This window comes from Trachypithecus francoisi, unplaced genomic scaffold, assembly GCF_009764315.1.
Source record: "Trachypithecus francoisi isolate TF-2019V2 unplaced genomic scaffold, Tfra_2.0 Lachesis_group13, whole genome shotgun sequence".
In the NCBI taxonomy this organism is placed as follows: domain Eukaryota; kingdom Metazoa; phylum Chordata; class Mammalia; order Primates; family Cercopithecidae; genus Trachypithecus; species Trachypithecus francoisi.
This window is the reverse complement of record NW_022681458.1, coordinates 119,494,440-119,519,711: the sequence shown is the minus strand read 5'-3', so window position 1 is coordinate 119,519,711 and position 25,272 is coordinate 119,494,440. Positions and strand designations below refer to the sequence as shown.

General features: G+C 38.8%; 1 protein-coding gene across 3 annotated transcripts in view; it reads right to left on the bottom strand.

The window, feature by feature from the left end:
* MARCO (macrophage receptor with collagenous structure) overlaps window positions 1–24,784 on the bottom strand; it is a 60,066-nt gene extending 35,282 nt beyond the window's left edge. For all 3 annotated transcript variants that reach the window (XM_033231736.1, XM_033231737.1, XM_033231738.1), the window contains exon 1: window positions 24,553–24,784. In XM_033231736.1, the coding sequence (XP_033087627.1) occupies window positions 24,553–24,649 (97 nt within the window). In that variant the 5' untranslated portion in view covers window positions 24,650–24,784. The remainder of the gene's footprint in view (window positions 1–24,552) is intronic.
* Between the last annotated feature and the right edge of the window lie 488 nt (window positions 24,785–25,272).

Sequence of the window (25,272 nt, the reverse complement as noted above, 5' to 3'; positions counted from 1 at the left end):
GGATGGAGGAAGATCTACCAAGCAAATGGAGAACAAAAAAAGCAGGGGTTGCAATCCTAGTCTCTGATAAAACAGACTTTAAACAAACAAAGATCAAAAGAGACAAAGAAGGCCATTACATAATGGTAAAGGGATCAATTCAACAAGAAGAGGTAACTATCCTAGATATATATGTACCCAATACAGGAGCACCCAGATTCATAAAGCAAGTCCTTAGAGACCTACAAAGGGACTTGGAGTCCCACTCAATAATAATGGGATACTTTAACACCCCACTGTCAACATTAGACAGATCAACAAGACAGAAAGTTAACAAGGATATCCAGGAATTGAATTCAGCTCTGCACCAAGCAGACCTAATAGACATCTACAGAACTCTCCACCCCAAATCAACAGAATATACATTCTTCTCAGCACCACATTGCACTTATTCCAACATTGACCACATAGTTGGAAGTAAAGCACTACTCAGCAAATGTAAAAGAACAGAAATTATAACAAACTGTCTCTCAGACAACAATGCAATCAAACTAGAACTCAGGATTAAGAAACTCACTCAAAACGGTTCAACTACATGGAAACTGAACAACCTGCTCCTGAATGACTACTGGCTACATAACAAAATGAAGGCAGAAATAAAGATGTTCTTTGAAACCAATGAGAACAAAGACACAACATACCAGAATCTCTCGGACACATTTAAAGCAGTATGTAGAGGGAAATTTATAGCACTAAATGCCCACAAGAGAAAGCAGGAAAGATCTAAAATTGACACCCTAACATCACAATTAAAAGAACTAGAGAAGCAAGAGCAAACACATTCAAAAGCTAGCAGAAGGCAAGAAATAACTAAGATCAGAGCAGAACTGAAGGAGATAGAGACACAAAATCCCTTCAAAAAATCAGTGAATCCAGAAGCTGGTTTTTTGAAAAGATCAACAAAATTGATAGACTTCTAGCAAGACTAATAAAGAAAAGAGAGAAGAATCAAATAGACGCAATAAAAAATGATAAAGGGGATATCACCACGGATCCCACAGAAATACAAACTACCATCAAAGACTACTACAAACACCTCTATGCAAATAAATTAGAATATCTAGAAGGAATGGATAAATTCCTGGACATATACACCCTCCCAAAACTAAACCAGGAAGAAGTTGAATCCCTGAATAGACCAATAACAGGTTCTGAAATTGAGGCAATAATTAATAGCCTACCAACTAAAAAAAGTCCAGGATGAGACGGATTCACAGGTGAATTCTACCAGAGGTACAAAGAGGAGCTGGTACCATTACTTCTGAAACTATTTCAATCAATAGAAAAAGAGGGAATCCTCCCTAATCATTATATGAGGCCAACATTATTCTGATACCAAAGCCTGACAGAGATACAACAAAAAAAGAGAATTTTAGACCAATATCCCTGATGAACATTGATGCAAAAATCCTCAATAAAATATTGGCAAACCGAATTCAGCAGCACATCAAAAAGCTTATCCATCACGATCAAGTTGACTTAATCCCTGGGATGCAAGGCTGGTTCAACATCCACAAATCAATAAATGCAATCCATCATATAAACAGAACCAAAGACAAAAACCACATGATTATCTCAATAGATGCAGAAAAGGCCTTCAACAAAATTCAACAGCACTTTATGCTAAAAACTCTCAATAATTCGATATTGATGGAACGTATCTGAAAATAATAAGGGCTACTTATGACAAACCCACAGCCAATATCATAGTGAATGGGCAAAAATTGGAAGCATTCCCTTTGAAAACTGGCACAAGACAGGGATGCCCTCTCTTACCACTCCTCTTCAACATAGTGTTGGAAGTTCTGGCCAGGGAAATTAGGCAAGAGAAAGATGTAAAGGGTATTCGATTAGGAAAAGAGGAAGTCAAATTGCCCTGTTTGTAGATGACATGATTGTATATTTAGAAAAACCCATCATCTCAGCCCCAAATCTCCTGAAGCTGATAAGCAACTTGAGCAAAGTCTCAGGATACAAAATCAATGTGCAAAAATCACAAGCATTCCTATACACCAAAAATAGACAAACAGAGAGCCAAATCATGAGTGAACTCCCATTTTACAACTGCTCAAAGAGAATAAAATGCCTAGGAATCCAACTTACAAGAGATGTGAAGGACCTCTTCAAGGAGAACTACAAACCACTGCTCAACGAAATAAAAGAGGACACAAACAAATGGAAGAACATTCCATGCTCATTGATAGGAAGAATCAATATTGTGAAAATGGTCGTACTGCCCAAGGTAATTTATAGATTCAGTGCCATCCCCATCAAGCTACAAATGACTTTCTTCACAGAACTGGAAAAAACGACTCTAAAGTTCATATGGAACCAAAAAAGAGCCCAAATTGCCAACACAATCCTAAGCAAAAAGAACAAAGCTGGAGGCATCATGCTACTTGACTTCAAACTATACTACAAGGCTACAGTAACCAAAACAGCATGGTACTGGTACCAAAACAGAGATATAGACCAATGGAAGAGAATAGAGCCCTCAGAAATAAACCACACCTCTACAACCATCTGATCTTTGACAAACCTGATAAAAACAAGAAATAGGGAAAGGATTCCCTATTTAATCAATGGTGCTGGGAAAACTGGCTAGCCATTTATAGAAAGGTGAAATTGGATCTCTTCCTTACACCTTATACAAAAATTAATTCAAGATGAATTGAAGACTTAGATGTTACACCTAGAACCATAAAAACCCTAGAAGAAAACACAGGCAATACCATTCAAGCCATAGGCATGGGCAAGGACTTCTTGACTAAAACACCAAAATCAATGGCAACAAAAGCCAAAATTGACAAATGGGATCTAATTAAACTAAAGAGTTTCTGCACAGCAAAAGAAATTATCATCAGAGTGAACAGGCAACCTATAGAATGGGAGAAAATTTTTACAATCTACCTATCTGACAAAAGGCTAATGTTCAGATTCTACAAAGAACTTAAACAAATTTACAAGAAAAAAATCAAACAATCCCATCAAAAAAATGGGCAAAGGATATGAACAGACACTTCTCAAAAGAAGACATTTATGCAGCCAGCAGACACATGAAAAAATGCTCATCATCACTGGCCATCAGAGAAATGCTAATCAAAACCACAATGAAATGCCATCTCACACCAGTTAGAAGTCAGGAAACAACAGGTGCTGGAGAGGATGTGGAGAAATAGGAACACTTTTACACTGTTGGTGGGACTGTAAACTAGTTCAACCATTGTGGAAGACAGTGTGGTGATTCCTCAAGGATCTAGAACTAGAAATACCATTTGACCCAGCCATCCCATTACTGGGCATATATCCAAAGGATTATAAATCATGCTGCTATAAAGACACATGTGCATGTATGTTTATTGTGGCACTATTCACAATAGCAAAGACTTGGAACCAACCCAGATGTCCATCAATGATAGACTGGATTAAGAAAATGTGGCACATACACACCATGGAATACTATGCAGCCATAAAAAAGGATGAGTTTATGTCCTTTGTAGGGACATGGATGAAGCTAGAAACCATCATTCTGAGCAAACTATCACAAGGACAGAAAACCAAACACCACATGTTCTCACTCATAGGTGGGAATTGAACAATGAGAACACTTGGACACAGGATGGGGAACATCACACACTGGAGTCTGCCATGGGGTGGGGGAGGGGGAAGGCATAGCATTAGGGGATATACCTAATGTAAATGATGAGTTAATGGGTGCAGCACACCAACAGGGCACATGTATACATATGTAACAAACCTGCATGTTGTGCACACGTATCCTAGAATTTAACATATAATAATTTAAAAAAACTAGAAATGAAAGAAATGAAAGTATAATATATTAAAATTTATGAGATAAAACAAAAGCAGCTCTGAAAAGAAAATTTATACCACAAACTGTTTACACCAAAAATAAAAAGGGCCTCTAATCAACACACTAAGTTTTTCTTCAAGAAATTAGAAAAGAACAAAATAATTCCTGATCACCAGAAAAAGGAAATAATAAAGATAAGGATATAAATAAATAAAATTTAAAATAGGAATATAGAGAAAAACCAATGAAACAAAACTAGCTCTTTGAACAAAATCAATAAAATTGACAAATCTCTAGTAAGACTGACAAAAATAAAAATGAAAGAAGACACAGATAGCCCATATCAGAAATGAAACAGGTGCTATTACTACAGATCCTGCAGCCATTAAAATGAAAATAAGAAAATACTATCACTAACTTTATGCTCACAATTTAAAGGAAATGGGCCAGTCCCTGAAAACTACCCAAACTCAGCCAAGGTGAAATAGATAATCTGAATATCTATAATCATTAAATAAATCTAAATTTTAATTTAAAAACTCCCAGAAAAGAAATATTCAGGCCCAGATAGTTTTACTAGCATATCCTAATAAACATTTAAAGAAGAATTAGCTTCAATTTTACACAGCCTCTTATAGAAAAGGAAGAAACACTTTATAACTCATTTTATGAAGTCAGAATGATCCTAATACGAAAATCAAAGGCAATCCAAAAAAAAAGGAAAGAAACAAACATAACTCTCTCATGAACTTTGACACAAAAGTCTTCAGTAAAAGGCAAGCAGAGAACAAAATCGTGAATGAACTTCCATTCACAATTGCTACAAAGAGAATAAAACACCTAGGAATACAGCCAACAGAGGATGTGAAAGACCTCTTCAAGGAGAGCTACAAACTGCTGCTCAAGGAAATCAGAGAGGACATGAACAAATGGAAAAACATTTCGTCCTCATAAATAGGAAGAATCAATATCATGAAAATGACCATACTGTCCAAAGTAATTTATAGATTCAATGCATTTTCCATTAAACTACCACTGACATTCTTCACAGAATTTGAAGAAACTATCTTAAAATTATATGGAAACAAAAAAGAGCTTGTATATCCAAGAAAATCCTAAGCAAAAAGAACAGAGCTGGAGGCATCACACTACTATATTTCAAACTATTCTACAAATCTGTAGTAACCAAAACAGCATAGTACTGTTACAAAAATAGACACATAGACTAATGGAACAGAATAGAGAACTCAGAAATAAGACCCCACATCTACAACCATCTGATCTTCAACAAACCTGACAAAAACAAGCAATGGGGAAAGGATCTCCTATTCAATAAATAGTACTGGGAAAACTGGCTGGCCATATGCAGAAAACTAAAACTGGACCCCTTCCTTACACCTTATACAAAAATTAACCCAAGATGGATTAACTGTAAAACCCAAAACTATAAAAACCCTAGAAGAAAATCTAGGCAATATCATTCAGGACATAGGCATGGGCAAAGATTTCATGATGCAATTGCCAAAAGCAACTGCAACAAAAGCAAAAATTGACAAATGGGATCTAATTAAACTAAAGAGCTTTTGCACAGCAAAAGAAACTATCATCAGAGTGAACAGGCAACCTACAAAGTGGGAGAAAATTTTTGCAATCTATCCATCTGACAAAGGTCTAATATTCAGAATCTACAAGGAGCTTGAACAAATTTACAAGAAAAGAAACAAACAATCTCATTAAAAAAGTGAATAAGGGACATGAACAGACACTTCTCAATAGAAGACATTCATGTAGCCAACACACATATGAAAAGAAAGCTCAACATCACTAATTATTAGAGAAATGAAAATCAAAACCACAATGAGATACCATCTCATGTCAGTCAGAATGGGGATTATTAAAAAGTCAAGAAACGACAGATGCTGGTGAGGTTCCAGAGAAATAGGAACACTTTTACACTGTTGGTGGGAATGTAAATTAGTTCAACCATTGTGGAAGACAGTGTGGTGCTTCCTCAAAGATCTAGAACCAGAAACACCATTTGACCCAGCAATCCCATTACAAACCATTCTATTATAAAGATACATGGCACATGTATATTCATTGCAACACTCTTCACAATGACAAAGACATAGAATCAACCCAAATGTCCATCAGTGATATCCATCTGGATAAAGAAAATATGGTACATATACTCCATGGAATACTATACAGCCATTAAAAGGAATGAGATCATGTCCTTTGCAGGGACATGGATGGAGCTGGAAGCTGTTATCCTCAGAAAACTAACGCAGGAACAGAAAACCAAACACTGCATGTTCTCACTTACAAGTGGAAGCTGAACAATGAGAACACATGGACACAAGGAGGGGAACAACACACACTGGGGCCAGTCAGGGAATGGGGGTATGGGGAGAGCATTAGGAAAAATAGCTCATGCTTTCTGAGCTTAATACCTAGGTGATGGGTTGATGGGTGCAGCAAACCACCATGGCATATGTTTACCTATGTAACAAACCTGCACATTCTGCACATGTAACCTGGAACTTAAAATAGAAACAAAAGTTTTTAAAAAACTTTCATAAAAAATTAGTAAATAATATCAAGCAATATATTTTAAAAATTATACACCACAATAAAGTGGGATTTATTCCAGATATGCAAGGATGGTTCAATATTTTAAAATTAATCAATATAATCACCAGATCAGCAAGCTAAAGAAGAAAAATCATAAAATTGATGCGGAAAAAGCACTTGCCAAAATCCAATTCATAATAAAACTACCATCATTGTAATTCATAAATTTGACTCGTAACAAATAATAAACTCACAATAAAAATTCTCAGCAAACTAGAAATAGAGGAGAACTTCCTCAACTTAAAAAATTGCGTCTACAGAATATCTAAAGCTAACATCATACTTAATGGTGAAAGAGAGGGCACTTTTCCCTTAAGATTTGAAACAAGGCAAGGATATCTGTTCTTGCCTTATTAGTCAACATAGTACTGGAAAGTTCTAGCCAGTGCAATAAATAAGGCAAGAAAAAGAAACAAAAGGCCTACAGATTGGAAAGAAAGAAATTAAAATGTTCTTATTTGTAGAGTACATGACTATCTACATAGACAACTCCACAAAATCTACAAAAAATTTTTATTTTTATTTATTATTATTTTATTTTATTTTTCTGTAAGTTATTGGGGTATAGGTGGTATTTGGTTATGTGAGGAAGTTCTTTAGTGGTGATTTGTGAGATTGTGGTGCACCCATCACCCACGCAGTATACCTTGCACCGTGTTTGTAGTCTTTTTTCCTTCACCCCCTTCCCACTCTTCCCTCCAAGTCTCCAAAGTCCATTGTATCATTCTTATGCCTTCATGGCTTAGCTCCCTCATATCAGTGATAACATATGATGTTTGGTTTTCCATTCCTGAGTTACTTCACTTAGAATAATAGTCTCTAATCTCATCCAGGTCACTGAAAATGCTGCTAATTCATTCCTTTTTATGGTTGAGTAGTATTCCACCATACATACACCACAGTTTCTTTATCCACTTGTTGGGGTTCCATGATTTTGCAATTGTGAATTGTGCTGCTATAAACATGCAAGTGCAAGTATCGTTTTCAAATAGTGACTTCTTTTCCTCTGGGTAGAGACCCAGTAGTAGGATTGCTGGATCGAATGGTATTTCTACTTTTACTTCTGTAAGGAATCTCCGCACTGTTTTCCAGAGCAGCTGTCCTAGTTTACATTCCTATTAGCAGTGTAGAAGTGTTCCCTGATCACCACATCCATGCCAACATCTACGGTTTTTTTATTTGTTGATTACGGCCATTCTTGCAGGAGTAAGGTAGTATCACACTGCGGTTTTGGTTTTCATTTCCCTGATCATTAGTGATATTGAGCATTTTTTCGTATGTCACTTGGCCATTTTACAACTTCTTTTGAGAATTGTTTTTTCACTTCCTTAGTCCACTTTTTGATGGATTTTTTTTTCTTACTGATTTGTTTGAGTTTGTTGTAGATTCTGGACATTAGTTCTTTGTCAGATGTATAGATTGTGAAGATTTGCTTCCACTCTGTGGGTTGTCTGTTTACTCTGATGACTGTTCCTTTTGCCGTGCAAAAGCCCTTTAGTTTAATTAGGTTCCAGCTATTTATCTTTGTTTTTATTGCATTTACTTTTGGGTTCTTGGTCATGAAATCTTTGCTTAAGCCACTGTCTAGAAGGGTTTTCCCAATGTTGTCTTCTATAATGTTTACAGTTTCAGGTCTTTGGTTTAAGTCTTTAATCCATCATGAGTTGATTTTTGCATAAGGTGAGAGATGAGGATCAAGTTTCATTCTCCTACATGTGGCTAGCCAATTATCCCAGCACCATTTGTTGAAAAAGGTATCCTTTCCCCACTTTATATTTTTGTTTCCTTTAAGTATTTGGGTTTATTTCTGTTCCATTGGTCTATGTGCCTATTTTTTATATCAGTACCACGCTGTTTTGGTGACTATGGCCTTATAGTATAGTTTGAAATTAGATAGTGTGATGCCTCCAGATTTGTTCTTTTTGCTTAGTCTTATTTTGGCTATGCATGCTCTTTTTTGGTTCCATATGAATTTTAGAATTGTTTTTTCTAACTCTGTGAAGAATGATGGTGGTATTTTGATGGGGATTGCATTGAATTTGTAAATTGCTTTTGGCAGTATGGTTATTTTCACAATATTGTTTCTACCCATCCATGAGAATAGGATGTGTTTCCATTTGTTTGAGGCATCTATGATTTCTTTCAGCAGTGCTTTATAATTTTCCTTGAAGAGTTCTTTTGACTCCTTTGTTAGGTACATTCCTAAGTATTGTCTTTTTTTTTTTTGCAGCTATTGCAAATGTGATTGAGTTCTTGATTTGATTCTCTGATTGGTCACTGTTGGTGTAAGGAAGAGCTTTTGATTTGTGTACATCAATCTTGTAACCAGAAACTTTGCTGAATTCTTTTATCAGTTCTAGGAGCTTTCTGGAGGAGCCCTTAGGGTTTTCAAGGTAAACAGTCACATCATCAGCAAAAAGGGACAGTTTGATTTCCTCTTTACCGATTTGGATGCCCTTTATCTTTTTTCTGTTGTCTGCTCTGGCTAGGACTTCCAGTACTATGTTGAAGGGGAGTGGTGAGAGTGAGCATCCTTGTCTTGTTCCCATTCTCAGAGGGAATGCTTTCAATTTTTTCCCATTCAGTATTATGTTGTCTGTGTTTTTGTCATAGATGGCCTTTATTACATTAAGGTATGTCCCTTGTATGCTGATTTTACTGAGGGTTTTAATTATAAGGGGATGCTGGATTTTGCTGAATGCTTTTTCTGCATCTATTGAAATGATCATGTGATTTTGTTTTTAATTCTGTTTATGTTGTGTATCACATTTATTGACCCGGGAATGTTAAACCATCCCTGCATCCCTGGTATGAAACCCACTTGATCCATGGTGGATTATCTTTTTGATATCCACCATAACTAGTATTTTGTTAAGGATTTTAACATCTATGTTCACCAAGGATATTGATCTGTAGTTTTCTTTTTTGGCTGTGTCTTTTCCTGGTTTTGGTATTAGGGTAATGAAGGCTTCATAGAATGAATTAGGGAGGGTTCCTTCTTTCTCTATCTTGTGGAATAGTGTCAGATGGGATTGGTACCAATTCTTCTCTTAATGTCTGGTAGAATTCTGCTGTGAATCGGTCTGGTCCTGGACTGTTTTTTTTTTGTTTGTTTGTTTGTTCATTTTGTTGTTGTTGTTGTTGTTTTTCTTGGGGAGGTGGGGTAATTTTAAGGTAGGAAGGTTGCATTTTTCCAGGAATTTATCCATCTCTTCTAGGTTTTCTAGTTTATGTGAGTAAAGGTGTTCATAGTAGCCTTGAACGATCTTTTGTATTTCAGTGGTGTTAGTTGTAATATATCCTGTTTTGTTTCTTAGTGAGATTATTTGGTTTTTCTCTCTTCTTTTCTTGGTTTATCTTGTTAATGGTCTATCAATTTTGTCTATCTTTTTAAAGAAACAGATTTTTGTTTCATTTATCTTTTGTATTTTTTGTTTCAGTTTTATTTAGTTCTGCTCTGATCTTGGTTATTTCCTTTCTTCTGCTGGGTTTGCATTTAGTTTGTTCTTGTTTCTTTAGTTCCTTGAGGTGTGACCTTAGATTGGCTGTGCTCTTTCAGACTTTTTGATGTAAGTGTTTAGGAGTATGAACTTTCCTCTTAGCAACACCTTAGCTGTATCCCAGAGGTTTTGATAGGTTGTGTCATTATTGTCATTCAGTTCAAAGAATTTTTTAATTTCCATCTTGATTTCATTTTTGACTCAATCCTCATTCAGCAGCAGGTTATTTAATTTCCATGTATTTGCACGGTTTTGAGGGTTCCTTTTGGAGTTGATTTCCAGTTTTATTACACTGTAGTCTGAGAGAATGCTTGATATAATTTCAATTTTCTTAAATTTATTGAGGCTCATTTTATGGCCTATCATATGGTCTGTCTTGGAGAAAGTTCCATGCACTGTTGAATAGAATGTGTATTCTTTGGTTGTTGGATGAAATGTTCTGTATATATCTGCTAAGGCCATTTGTTCCAAGGTATAGTTCAAATCCATCGTTTCTTTGTTGACTTTCTGTCTTGATGACTTCTCTTGTGCTGCCAGTGGAGTATTGAAGTACCTCAGTAATTATTATTGTGTTGCTGTCTATCTCATTTCTTAGATCTATTAGTAATTGTTTTATAAATTTGGGAGCTCCAGTGTTAGGTGCATAAATGTTTGGGATTGTGATATCTTCCTGTTGGACAAGGATTTTTACCATTATATATGTCCCATTTTTGTCTCTTTTAATCTCTGTTGCTTTAAAGATTGTTTTGTCTAATATAAGAATAACTATCCCTGCTCACTTTTGGTGCCCATTTGCATGAAATGCCTTTTTACACCCCTCTATTTTAAGTTTATGTGAGTCCTTATGTGTTAGGTGAGTCTTCTGAAGGCAGCAGATAGTTGATTGGTGAGTTCCTACCCATTCTGCAGTTCTGTATCTTTTAAGTGGAGCATTTAGGCCATTTATATTTAATGTTAGTATTGAAATGTGAGGTACCCTTGCATTCATCATGCTCTTTGTTGCCTGTGCTTTGTTTTGTTTTTTGTTTTTGCTTTTTAACTTATATTTTTGTATTATAGGTCCTGTGTGATTCATGCTTTAAAGAAGTTCTGTTTTGATGTGTTTCTGGGATTTGTTTCAAGATTTAAGGCTCCTTTTAGCAGTTCTTGTAGTGGTGGCTTGGCAATGGCGAACTGTCTCGGCATTTGCTTGCCTGAAAACGACTGTGTCTCTCCTTCATACAGGATGCTTAGTTTTGCTGGATACAAAATTCTTGGCTGATAATTGTTTTGTTTGAGAAGGCAAAAGATAGGGCCCCAATCCTTTCTAGCCTGTAGGGTTTCTGCTGAGAAATCTGCTGTTAATCTGATAGGTTTTCCTTTATAGGTTAACTGGTGCTTCTGTCTCACAGCTCTTAAGACTCTTTCCTTCATCTTAACTTTAGATAACCTGATGACAATGTGTCTAGAGGAAGATCTTTTTGCAATGAATTTCCCAGGTGTTCTTTGTGCTTCTTGTATTTCCATGTTTAAGTCTCTAGCAAGGCCAGGGAAGTGTTCCTTGATTACTCCCCCAAGTATGTTTTCCAAGCTTTTAGAATTGTCTTTTTCCTCAGGAACATCAATTATTCTTAGGTTTGGTTGTTTACCATAATCTCGGACTTCTTGGAGGCTTTGTTCATATTTTCTTATTCTTTTTTCTTTGTCTTTGTTGGATTGGGTTAATTCAAAGACCTTGTCTTTGAACTCTGAATTTCTTTCTTCTACTTGTTCAATTCTATTGCTGAGACTTTCCAGAGCATTTCACATTTCTAAAAGTGTGTCCAAAGTTTCCTGAATTTTTAACTGTTTTTTTTTCTTTAAGCTATCTATTTTCTTGAATATTTCTCCCTTCGCTTTTCATAGAATTTTTTGGATTTCCTTGCATTGGGCTTCATCTTTCTCTGGTCCCTCCCTGATTAGCTTAATAACTAACCTCCAGAATTTTTTTTCAGGTAAATCAGGGATTTCTTCTTGGCTTGGATCCATTGCTGGTGAACTAGTGTGCTTTTTTTTTTGGCAGTGGGTTGAGGGGTCTGGATGAGCCTTGTTTTGTCATATTACCAAGGTTGGTTTTCTGGTTCCTTCTCATTTGGGTAGGTTCTGTCAGAGGGAAGCCTAGGTCTGAAGATTGCTGTTCAGATTTTTTTGTTCCACAGGGTGTTCCCTTGATGTAGAACTCTCCCCATTTTCCTGTGGATGTGGCTTCCTGTGAGTCAAACTGCAGTGATTTTTGTCTCTCTTCTGGGTCTAGTCACCCAGTGACCCTACCCAACTCCGGACTGGTACTGGGGGTTGTCTGCACAAAGTCCTCTGATGTGAACTGCCTAAGGGTCTCTTAGCTGTGGATACTAGCACCTGTTCCAGTGGAGGCGGCAGAGGGTGCAGTGGACTCTGTGAAGGTCCTTAGCTTTGGTGGTTTAATACTCTATTTTTGTGCTGGTTGGCCTCCTGCCAGGAGGTGGCAATTTCCAGAAAGCATCAGCTGTAGTAGTGTAGAGGGGGACTGGCGGTGGGTGCAGCCCTAGAACTCCGAGTATCACATGTCCTTTGTTTTCTGCTTCCAGGGCAGGTAGGGAAAGATCATCAGGTCCAGGGGTGGGGCTAGGTGTGTATGATCTCAGAGTCTCCTTCGGCAGGTCTTGCTGCAGCTGCTCTAGGGTATGAGGGTGAGATTCCCAGGTCACTGGAGTTGTGTACCTAGAAGGATTATGGCTGCCTCTGCTGAGTCATGCAGGTTGTCAGGGAAGTGGGGGAAAGCTGGCAGTTACAGGCCTCACCCTGCTCCCACACAAACCAAAGGGCCAGTCTCACTCCCACGGTGCCCCCAGCAACAGCCCCAAGTGTGTTTCCAGGGAGAGGGTGAGACAGCCTTGAAAACTTGCCTGAAGCTTTGTCCGCCTCCCAGCTGCCAAAGAAAAGGACTATAATTCTTCCCCTGCCTGTGAAGTCTGCAAGCTGGATTTGTGCCCTCCGCCGAGTTCTGGTCAGGAGGCTTCTCACCCTGTTCAAATTGTTACACCCAAGTTCAGCTAGAGAATCCCTTCTCCCTGCGGAGTTTTATCCCCTGCTCCTCTGGCCACCTTCTTAATGGATCCCTGTGGTGCCAGCCAGTCATGGGCTGTTTGGGGACCCAGCAAGCTCCCAGGGCCTTTCTGCTGCTTCCCCCACCCCTATATTTCACTTGGCTCAGCTCTTTAACTTGATCAGCTCCAGGTACATTTGGAAAGTTCTCCGGCAAACAGATCTTCAGCTTCTCCAGTGGGGATGTGTGTTCAGGAGACGAGGGTCTCCCTTTCCCACTTACATGGCTGGGGCACTCACAGTATTTGGAGTGTCTACTGGGTCCTTCAGGAGCAGGCCACTTCCTTCAGAGTGTCTGTGGATCCTCTCAGGATTGCTGATTTGTTCTTGCAGTTGATATGGAGCTAAAGTTCACAAAGCAAGCCTCTGCATGCTGCTCTGTCTGGAGCAGAAATCTAGTCTCACCTCTCCTCCACCATGATCCCCCCCGCCTCCAGAAAACTTTTAGAATGAATAAATAAATTCACAAAGTTGGAAGACACAAGATCAACACATAAAAATCAACCACATTTCTATATACTAACAATAAATGGAAACCAAATTAAAAGCATAATAGAATTGACAATCACATCAAATGGAGAAAGTAAAAAGTTTCCTCTTCAAAGTTTTCCTTCTTGTTGAAGAATAAATTGTGAGTGTTGGAAATGATGGTTTCTTTTGAGGACTAACTTTCTTCAAGCCTCCTTGCTTTGTGTTTAATAACTTTTTGTGAAGCCCTATCCTATGTAACTGTTAAATGTGCTCACAGGAATGTTCCAGCTCACAGCCTATGCCTCTTCCTTATTTGGAAATGTTATTGCTTCCTTAAACCTTTTGTAACCAACTTCTTTGTTCTTCCCTGTACTTACCTATTTAGGAAAGTTTTAGGCTATTAGCAAATCGGCTATCAGTTTAAGATTGTGAGGTCCTGCTCCAGCCAATGGATGCAGGACACACAGTAAGGACGACCCAAATGCGTAAGGGATAAATATGTTTGCTTTTCCTTTGTTCAAGTGTGCTCCCGCCATTGTTCCATCTGCAACTGAGCACCCTTTCTGCAGAAAGTAAAGATGGCCTTGCTGAGAGATCTTTTGTCTCTGTGCTGACTTTCCTTTGTGGCACCAATTATCTATTTCTAACAATTTTGATATTTCTAACAATTTTTGTGGCAATCCTCCAGGGGCGTCTCTAGTCCTCTTTCATGAGGAGGCACCACATCACCTCTTGCTGTGGCCTCAGGTGTAAGGGACCAAGACCCACCTGGTGCGAGGAATAACCCGAGCTCTCAGCAATGCAGAAAGAAACTGGCCAGCAACCTAGCTTAAAGGATCCTCACATACTGCGGCAACGACTTTGTGCACAGACCAAGGAAGGAAATCTACAGGAGCTGGTAAAGTACTTCCTTGGTGATGAAATTCTGGAGGGCTAAACGTGGATGTGCGTGAATGATCACAGACAACTCTGCTTGCAGTGTTGTTTGTGTGGATGGTGACAAGTCCTACTGCTGGACGGAGTGAGTGGGTCCTCTCTGCGGTTCCCTAGCTACCTCATATGGCTTAGGGCGGATCCTGCCATGGGATTTATACAGGCATGCCAACACTAAGAGGGGCCTAATTCTCCCTTGGGGGAGTGGCCAGAGAGGACAACACAAGTGGGAAGTGTGCAAGGGACCTTCAGAGGGGGAAAGGGAGAAACCAGGTCAACTTCCCAGGGCAGGCAAGGCAAGACATCCCCTGGTTTGAGGGGTTGAGCCTGCCTTCCTCAAATTTCAGGTGGTTGAACCTCAAACAAACCTCTGGTAGTAAGAAAAATATTCAGAACTCCCCTTTCCCTTCTTCTCAGGGGTAAGAAAGAGGCTAAGCTCCACTCCTGCTGGTTGCTTCCCAGGGGAAGGGGAAGGAGAAGGGAGAACAGCAGCATAAGCGGCTGGCAGAGGCAGGGAAAGACCAGCAGAGAGGAAAGAGAAACTGGGAGAGGAAGTAAGGGAGAGAAAGAGAGAGAGACAGAGATACAAAGAGGGAGTCAAAGAGAGAGAGAGAAAGAGAAAGACAGAGAATCAGAGAGAGAGAGAGAGAAAGAGAGAAAGCGACAGAGATAAAGAGGGAGTAAAAGAGAGGAAGAGAGAGAGTCAAAGAGAGAGAGAGAAAGAGAGAGATAGAAGCAGTAAAGAGAAAATAGTATACCCTATTCATTTAAAAGCCAGGGTAAGTTTAAAACCTATAATTAATAATTGAAGGTCTTCTCCATGACCCTATAACACTCCAATATCACCTTGTCGTCAGTGGGAACAAAGGCATAGCCCGAAAGCACTGAGGCCACTGATAACCCGTAGCTTTTCTAATCAAAAATCCTTAACCCAGCAACCCGCAGATGGCCCAAATGCATTCAATCTGCAGCAGCAACTGCTTTGTTACCAGAACAAAGTAGAAAAATAACTTTCAGAGGAAACTTAACATTGTGAGCACACGTCATCAGGTCAGAACTATCCTAGGTCAAAACAAACAAACAAACAAACAAACAAACAAAAACCCCAAAAGCTAAAAGGTAGCTGACTGACTCAAGAACCTTAGGGTATGAGGCTATTCTGTTAGAAAAAAATGATTTGACATTAGCCACTGAAAATTCCCTTGACCCAGTAGGTTTCCTAACAGGGGATCTAAATCTTAATTACCAAGCAAAGGTGCCACCAGAACTAGGAGGAACTCCCTTCAGGACAGGATGACTGATGGTTCCTCCTGGGTGACAGGAAGATAGATGGTTCCTCCCAGGTGACTTAGGGAAAAAGACACAATGGGTATTCAGTAAGTGATAAGGAAACTCTTGTAGAAGCAGAGTTAGGAAAATTGCTTAATAATTGGTCTGCTCAAAAATGCGAGCTGTTTGCACTCAGCCAAGCCTTAAAATACTTACAGATTCAGGAAGGAGTCATCTATACCAATTCTCAGTTAAATTTGGATTAAATTAGGTTTTATTAATAGCAAAGGATAATTGAAACCCAAAACCTACAAGGTTTTCAACAAAAGTAAAGTTTGCTAAATGTTAACAGTGTAACGCGTATTATCCTAACTTCTAATCTTGTGGTCTTAAACAGTCTAGTCCACAGACATGAAGTAATTTCACTTTGGAAAAGAATGGTTATCACCTTTGAGGAAAAAAAAAGGGGGGGGGGGAGAATTTATGTAAAAAGGAATGTTATATGGTAAATTCTTGTCCTAAAATAAATTAACTGGTTGTTTAAAGAAAGGGATGTTTGCAACAACTCAGAAAGTTGAGGTGTATTGAAGAATTGTCTGTGAAAGTCGCGAAAAAAAAAGTTGTAAAAGGGAATTTATGCAAGAATGTTGTATAATTTAAAAGTAATTAGGCCTTCTGAATGTGAAACTATTGAAGAAACAGTTTACATGCAAGGTGTGTGAGGAAAGCAAAACATACTTTTGGTAAAAGGATTATAAAGAGGCATAAGAATGTGAATTTTCACCTACATTAAAAGGGTAAAAAAATTTTGTTTTGAAGGTTCAAGCAAGTTTTGAAACGTTACTTGTAAAGGAAATTCTGTGTGTGAACATATTGGCTAAAGTTAAAGGGGTGTCATCCAGTTTTTCTGTGAACTGGACATTAAAATAAAAACACAACAGGTTTTCCTTAAAGCACTAACCTGCTCTTTAACAAAAAATTATAAAAGGTTAAAAACAGTCTATAAAAATCTTACCTTATGGTCAGACATTAAAATTAGATAAATATGTCTACAAAGTTTTATTAAAATTAAGTTTAACATTAATAACACACTAATATAAAGGTAAAATTTAGCTTATATGGTATAAAATCATACAGGAAGTATTGTCTAATATAAAATGGTGTTGGGCTTTCTTTGGTCTAAAAACTAATAAAAATACATGCCAAAGACAATTTCTCAGCAAGAAGGCACCAAGGACTATAAAGTCCACTGTTGATGTCCCCACATTTTAAACAAAAGATCAATTTCTTAGAAATTATATACTTGGTTTATCCTCCACCTTCTCTTCCCTTAAAACAAAAGGTCTTTTAGCACAGGTGCCACCCTTGGAGTTTCCAGTACACCAGCACCAGCCTGGGGATCACATTCTCCTCAAAGGATGGAAAGAAGGGAAACTCAGGCCAGCGTGGGAAGGACCGTACCTTGTGCTGCTAACCACCGAGACTGCTGTTCATATAGCAGAAAGGGATGGACACATCACACCTGAGTCAAGCAAGCGCCGTTATCCTCAGAATCATAGGCCATTGTTCCTGGATCAAGCCCTACCAAATTAAAGCTAAGGAAAGCTTAGTCTATCTATCTTTTCCTTTCCTTACCCAGTGCTTATATCCATTACTATTCCTACCACCAGCAACTCTAACCCCACTGTAGGGCGCTTCTGTGGTTAGGAACAGAGGTCACTGGAAAGGATCCTGTAGGCACCTCCTACAGCTGCCCCTTTCCCAAACCTACAAAATCAAACTATGACTCGCCTCATGCCAAATGACAAAAGCAAGTTCTCAGTAGTACAAATAGGAGACCTACGGCAAACCATAGCCATTGAAACAGGGTATAAAGATGTAAATGCCTGGTTGAAATAGATTAAATATTCTGTTCGGACTTTAAACAAAAGTGACTGTTACGCTTGTGTGCATGGTAGGCCAGAGGCCCACGTTGCTGTTTTTCCACTAGTATGGCCTTCAAATCAAGCGGACATGGAGTGCATGGTAGCTGTTTTTCAAGATTCCACCTCCTGGAATAAAGAATTGTGCCAAGCTCTTTTTCTGCTATTTCCTGAAGTTCAACACCCTGGCAGTCAGCCCTTGAGGGTCATCCAGCCTCCAACTTCCAAAACCAATTTTACCTCATATCTCCAATGACAAGGGGGAAAATCTGGTGTTCCTTGGAGACATAATAGGGTGCAGTGAAGTCAGGCACTTCCAAGAGCTGACCCATCAGTCTGCCCTTATTCATACATCCGCCCTGAGCAGATGCATGGTGGGATTGTGGAGGACCATTACTCGACACTCTGCCAAATAATTGGAGCAACACTTATGCTCTAGTTCTATTGCCTATCCCTTTTACTCTGGTATTTTGTTGACCAGAAAAGGAAAACAACAACAAAGTAGCTTCAATTCTTACTTCTTTAACAACTATAATAAGTATACTCTTTCTTCTTAGGTATTATGTTGTACCATATATCCAGGAGTTAATCAAAACAAGTAAGCCAAGACATGTTAAGCAAGTTTGAAGAGGAAAATGAAAAAGTAAAAGAGGAGGGATTATAGAAAGTAAAAATTTCCTCTTCAAAGTTTTCCTTCTTGTTGAAGAATAAATTGTGAGTGTTGGAAATGATGGTTTCTTTTGAGGACTAACTTTCTTCAAGCCTCCTTGCTTTGTGCTAATAACTCTTTGTGAAGCCCTATCCTATGTAACTGTTGAACATGCTCACAGGAATGTTCCAGCTCACAGCCTATGCCCCTTCCTTATTTGGAAATGTTATTGCTTCCTTAAACCTTTTGTAACCAACTTCTTTGTTCTTCCCTGTACTTATCTATTTAGGAAAGTTTTAGGCTATTAGCAAATCGGGTATCAGTTTAAGATTGTGAGGTCCTGCTCCAGCCAATAGATGCAGGACACAGCCGTAAGGATGACCCAAATGTATAAGGGATAAATATGTCTGCTTTTCTTTTGTTCAGGTGTGCTCCCGCCATTGTTTCATCTGTGATTGTGCACCCTTTCTGTAGAAAGTAAAGATGGCCTTGCTGAGAGATCTTTTGTCTCTGTGCTGATTTTTCTTCATGGCACCAATTATCTATTTCCAACAACTTTGGTATTTCTAAGAAATGAAATATTTAGATATAAATCTAACAAAACATGTACAGGATCTGTATGCTGAAATTTTTAAAAATTTAATTAAAAGAACCAAAGACCTAAGTAAATGGAGAGATGTACATGAATTGGAAGTCTGCATATAATAAAGATATCAGTTTTCTCTACATTTGTCTATAGATGTAACACAATGCCTATCAAAATTTCAGCAAGATCTTTTTGTAACCGTAGACAAGCTGACACTTAAATTTATATGGAAAGGCAAAAACCCTAGAATAGCTAAAGCAGTTTTGAAAAGAAGACTAAAATTTGAGGAATAACTCTACCTACCTGATATTAAGGCTTACAATATAACTATAGTAATCAAGGCACTGTGGTATTGGCAGAGGGACAGTCACATAGACCACTGGAACAGAATAAAGAATGCAGAATGAGATGCACACAAACTTACCCAAGTTGTTTTTGACAAAGGTGTAAAAGCAATTCAACAGGGAAAGGATAGCCTTTCAATAAATGGTGCACGGAATGATGATATATCCATGGTCAACAAAATGAAACAAATGAAAACCTTGGCCTAAACCTTATACGTTATACAAAAATCAATTCAAAATGGATCATGAGCATGATCTGGCCATGGTAGTGTGAGCCTGTAGTCCCAGCTACTTGGGAGGCTGAAGTGGGAAGATCACATGAGCTCATGAGTTTGAGGCTGCAATGCACTATGATCACACCTGTGAATAGCCACTGCACACTCCAACCTGGGCAACATAGTGAGACCCTGTCTCTAACATATAAAAATAAAAATAAAATAGAGCATGAACTTAACTGTAAAACATAAAACTAAAAAAAAATTTAGGATAAGATAGAGAAGAAAATCTTCAGCAACAAGGGCTAAAGAGCTCTTAGACTTGACACTGAAAGCACAACATATAGATGGAAAAATTGTTAGGTTAGACTTTATCAAAATTAAAAACTTTGCTCTGTGAAAGATGCTGATATGAACATAGCAATCCAAGTTACAGACTGGGAGAAAATATTTGCAAACCGCATATCTAGCAAAGGACTTCTATACAGAATATACAAATAACTCTTAAAACCAAACAGTAAAAAATAAAAGATCCAATTAAAACATGGGCAAAAGACACAAAGAGACATTTCACTGAAGAGGTTATACACATGGTAATTAAGCACATGAGAAGATAATCAACATTCCATAGCCATTAGGAAAATGTAAATTAGGTCTACAATGAAATATCACTATACACCTATGAGAATGGTTACATTTTAAAATAGTGATAATGTCAAAGGTTGGCAAGGTTGCAGAAAACAGGATCAGTTGTACATTGCTGCTGGAATGTAAAATGGTATAGTCACCTTGGAAAATATATTGACTGCTTCTTATAAAACCGAACATACACTTATAATCCTGCAATTACACTTTTGAACATTTACCTTGGAGAAATGAGAACTTAAAGTCACACAAAGGCATTTACAGAAATGGTCATGGCAACTTTATTTGTAATAGCCCCCAAACTGAAAACAACCCGAATGTCCTTCAGTGGGTGAATGTTAAACAATCTCTGATACATTCTTATCAAGGAATGCTGCTCAATAAGAAGAGCCAACTACGGATGGATACAACTTGGATGGGTTTCACTATATGAAAAAAAAATCAATCTTAAAGAAGTCACATACTGTGTAACTTCTTTATGTAACATTCCCAAAATGGCAAAATTATAGAGATGAGAAGCTGATTAGTGGTTGCCAGGGGTTGATGATTGCTGGTGGGGGAGTGAGGGGTATGTGGGGTTATTTAGCATAGAATTGGTAGAACTATATACATACCCATGGATGAGTTCATGTAAAATTAATGAATAAGCTCTATGGATTGCACCAATATCAATTTCCTGGTTGTAATTTTGTATTAATGCAATGTAAGATGTTACCACTGGGGAGAATGAGTCAAGAGTCAGAAAAGCTTCTTCTCTGTACATTTTTTTTGCAACTTTCCCTGAATCTATAAGTATTTCACAATAAAAAGTGAAGACAGAACTCTACATTAAAGCCAGATTTTAAATGATGTTGAGAAATATTGGTATGATAAACAGCAAAGTCAGAACAAGGACCTGAAATAATAGCAGTCGTGTCAGCAAGACTAAGCCTGAATGGACTTGAGGGTTTGGGTTTGTTAAAGGTCGCTCTAGAGTATCTTAAGGGTGGGAAGAAAGGATGGTTAGGCTCACTACTGAGAGACAATGGTTAGTGTTAATTAAAACAACAATAAAAACCTTAACTTTTCTTCTTGTATTTTGTTTCAATCTTCTCTCTCAGGAAGAATGTTCTTCAGACTGAAGTTGGTGGGAAGCCTGAAGTAGTTGAGAAGTTGGGGGAAGAGGTCCCGACAGGGCCAGCTGTGTGGCTCATGCCTGTAATTCCAGCACTTTGGGAGGCCAAGGGGGGCAGATCTCTTGAGGTCAGGAGTTGGACACCAGCTTGGCCAACATGGTGAAACCCCATCTCTACTAAAAATATAAAAGGTAGCCGGGCATGGTGGCCGGCACCTGTAATCCCAGCTACTAGGGAGATTGAGGCATGATAATCACTTGAACCCGGGAGATGGAGGTTGCAGTGTGCCAAGATTGCTCCACTGCACTCCAGCCTGGGTGACAGAGGAGACTCCATCTCAAAAAGAAAAAAAAAAAAAAAAAAAGAGGTCTCAACAGATCACATTGCACAGCCTAACAAGTGCTTGTTGGTGTGGTAACAGTAGTCTTCCTTGAGAAACCAGATGTACCAGAAGTGTGACAGGAAGCCTAAAGTGAGACACAGGTTGCTAATTTTCAAAAAGGTAGAAAGAGACACATCCCAGAAAGATATTGTCAACAGGTAAATCCTCTCATTCAAGCCCAAATGTTCCGTTGTTGAGGTGGATGATGGGGCAAAAGAGCAGTTTCTATGGCTCTGAGGAGTGACCTGGGATTGTGTGGGACCCTGAGGGCCACAGAAGCCCACCCTATGTCAAGTCCCTTCAGGAAACTAAAGCAGTCTTTGTGGTGGTCATTTGTCAGTGGATACACATATCAAATCATCATGTGTACATCATAAATATATGCAGTTTGTATTGTTAATCACAATTCTAAAAAGCTAGAATAAAAAAGAAAGAAAAGAAAGAGCACCTTAATTCTAGTGCAGAATGAAGGAGGCTTGTTCTAATGAGGGAGGCTGGAGGTGATGTCAGGAAAGAGGGAGGCAAGGTGCACTGTGCTTCTAGAGGGTATACTGTGAAATTTATACTCATCATCATGTTTTTAGATTAATTTTAGAAAAAATGAAAGTTATATTCCAAAAGTTTCCCAAACTCACTTCTAAAATTTTCTTCAGCATGTGGTTAAAACTTTCCTAGTCCGGTATCCTTGGATAATAATAATAAACTGGTTTAATACTTTGTCATCAGGGAAAAGCAGCATTTTATATTTCAATACAAACAATAGAGAAAAATAAATGGGGAAAATGACATTAGAAATGTTTTTCAGTGCTGTTTTTCATGAACCAAATGAGGGAAGTTGAAGACAGTGTATTTTCAAAAGAAAATAAAACTATATATGGCCTAAATAAATAAATCTTCAGCAAACAAAAAATAAATAAGGTGCCTAGAGCCGGCCCTGAGGGGTCACTGTGTTACAGAGCCTCACAGTGATTACCTGCATAATGGCACTCTTCTAGGAAGTGTCATATGTTCCACAATCTTTGTATTAGGAGGCAGGATGTTGTGAATGCATTTAAGAAAATGTTTCATCCAAATTAGAGTAGTTTTGGTGTTTTGGTAAGACACTTTTAAATTATTTATTTCTTTATTGGTGGAGATAGGGTCTTGCTATGTTGCCCAGGCTGGTCTGAAATTTCTGGGCTCAAGGAATCCTCCTGTGCTGGTTTGGTTACATTTTTAGTTGGTGACACACACAACCGGGGTCAGAAATCTGGGGTTTACCTTTAGCTCTTGTGTCTTCCTCCCCAGCCCTGTCCTGCCATTGTAGTCCAATTGATCTGATTTCCAGGGTTTCTCCAGAGCATTCCTCTCTTTTCCTGCCTTCCATCCACTGCCCCTCATCACCTCTTGCTGCCAAGTTCCTCTCTGTCCTCAGCTTCTCTCCAGCCATTCCCATGTAGGACAAAGAGCAACCTCACATACACATTAGTGTCTTTCAGTCCCACATCGCCCCCTTCCCGCTTCCCCACTGACTTCAAGATGAAGTCAATGTTTTTGGTTCCAGCCTCAGTCCCCACTGGTCTTTCCCTCCCAATTATGGCCAAACAGTATGGAATTATTTATATTTCTCCAAATATTTCTTGTGAATACAATACAAACATGTGGCGCCCACCCCTGCCCCAGGCACTCATTTCTTTCTCTAACGGATCCCCTTTATCCTTTAAACTTTGGAAGAGGTGTCAGCTCTGCCCTCCAGGGCCCTACACTCGGTTAGATCCATCCATCATGTCCTGTGGAAGTCTCAGTCACAACATGGAAATTGTCAGTTCATGGGCAGCTCACCCTGTCCCCTGTCCCCTCCTGCCAGAGGCTATGTTTATTCAAGCCTGTTTCCTTGGCACTGAGTGCAGTGCCTTGCTGGAAATAGGTGCTGAGTATGCTTGAACATCTTCAGTCTCTTCAACAGTCATGATACATTCTACATATCCAGAATGTTACATTCTGAGAAGTTCTAAATAGCCAATGATTATTATAGTCATTAGCACTCATGCCTTTCTCTGTTATTACACTGTAAATTCCTAGAGGCAGAGCCCCAGACGCTTCATATTTGTACCCATAAAAATTCCAGGCAGGAACCTGGACAGACAGGTGTGGGATGAGAAGGATACTTTGGCCAGGAGACAGAGCCACCAATTTTCCTGCATAGACATCTTCCAGCAAAGCCTGGGAGTGGAAATGATTGATCAACTTGGAAGATGATCCCAAGAGAATGTTCTAGAACTAGGAAATCAGAGATCATGTATGGAATGCAAGCCCACTCATGACTTCGAATGCTACAAATTCTAGATTTTAAAAATGCATCACCTGTTGAACACTGAGTGAGAAAATAAACACGACAGAGTTGACTGACTATTACAGACCTGAGTTTAACCTAAGACAAACTAATTATGAAACTATGAACATATTTCAGTCAACATGAAATTCAGAATGTTTCCTGACCAGCATATCAGTTATAACAGAAATCCCCTTAAACAATTTTAAAGAAGCTGTGTTTTGAAAACTGTTATGCTTGACTTCAGTTTTGTGGTCCCCTTTCAGTGGCCCTGTTTTGCGTTTTCATTGTATCATCCAACCTGTGTGTCAGAATAAGACACTCATAAAAAAAGGAGACATTTAATAAACATTGGCATTTTTTCAAGGGAAAATATTTAAATATGATTAAAACAATAGTGAAGCTAAGAAAAACCTGATTATATGCTAAAGATACAGCATCTATTATTAGCATTCCAGAAATTCCAAATTGAAGCACTCCAGACACATATTAGTGATGGTTAAGTGCAAAATGCAGCAACAGGCCAAACCCAGACTTTCTATTGACTTGTCTATTTTCGTATCTCGCTAGCAGAAAGACTACATTTCTGATCAATTCCATTATTGAGGAATAGTACTTTACCACTGATTTCGAAAGGCTCCATTGCAATTTGATGAAAAACTGCTTGTTGGGTCTCACTCGAGAGCTCGTCCTCCTTGAGAATTTTCTTATTTCTCATTGCCAAGCTTTATAGATGGCCAAAGTCCTGGAGCCAGCAGAAATGCTCCCCTCAAGAGGAACCACTCGGAGAAAGATCCTTCCCATAGAACCACTACAGCTGATTGTAAACCTCGCAGCACTTCCCTTTGGCTCTGATTTCGGAATTTGCAGAATGTTTCCTGACATGATCAGGATTGGACATTTCTCAAACACGGGCTATTCACATGTGAATCTCCTACACAGTGCTGCTGCTTGTTAAGGGGGATGGAGGAGGCTTTGGGGCACAAGTTACGGGCCTCTGAAATCACCCCCTCGCTCCCAGGTCCCTGAGACCCAGAAGCTGGATGGCCCCAGAGAGAGCCAACCAAGCCCTGCCGTGGGCCCAGACTCAGCTCACTGTCCCAGGACCTTTCCAGCCCACAGTGAAATCTCCCTTCTCTGACCTGCTTCAACCTTTAGAGTTCATCCTTGCTGCTCAAAATGTGGTCTACGGACCAGCGGTATCAGGATCACCTGAGAACTTGTTAGAAATGCAAATTTGCTTGTTCTAACAATGAGTCTCTGGTCCCACCCCATCAGATCAAATCCAAATCTACAGTTTAACTAGATCCCCAGGTGATTTATATACACATTACCGTTTGA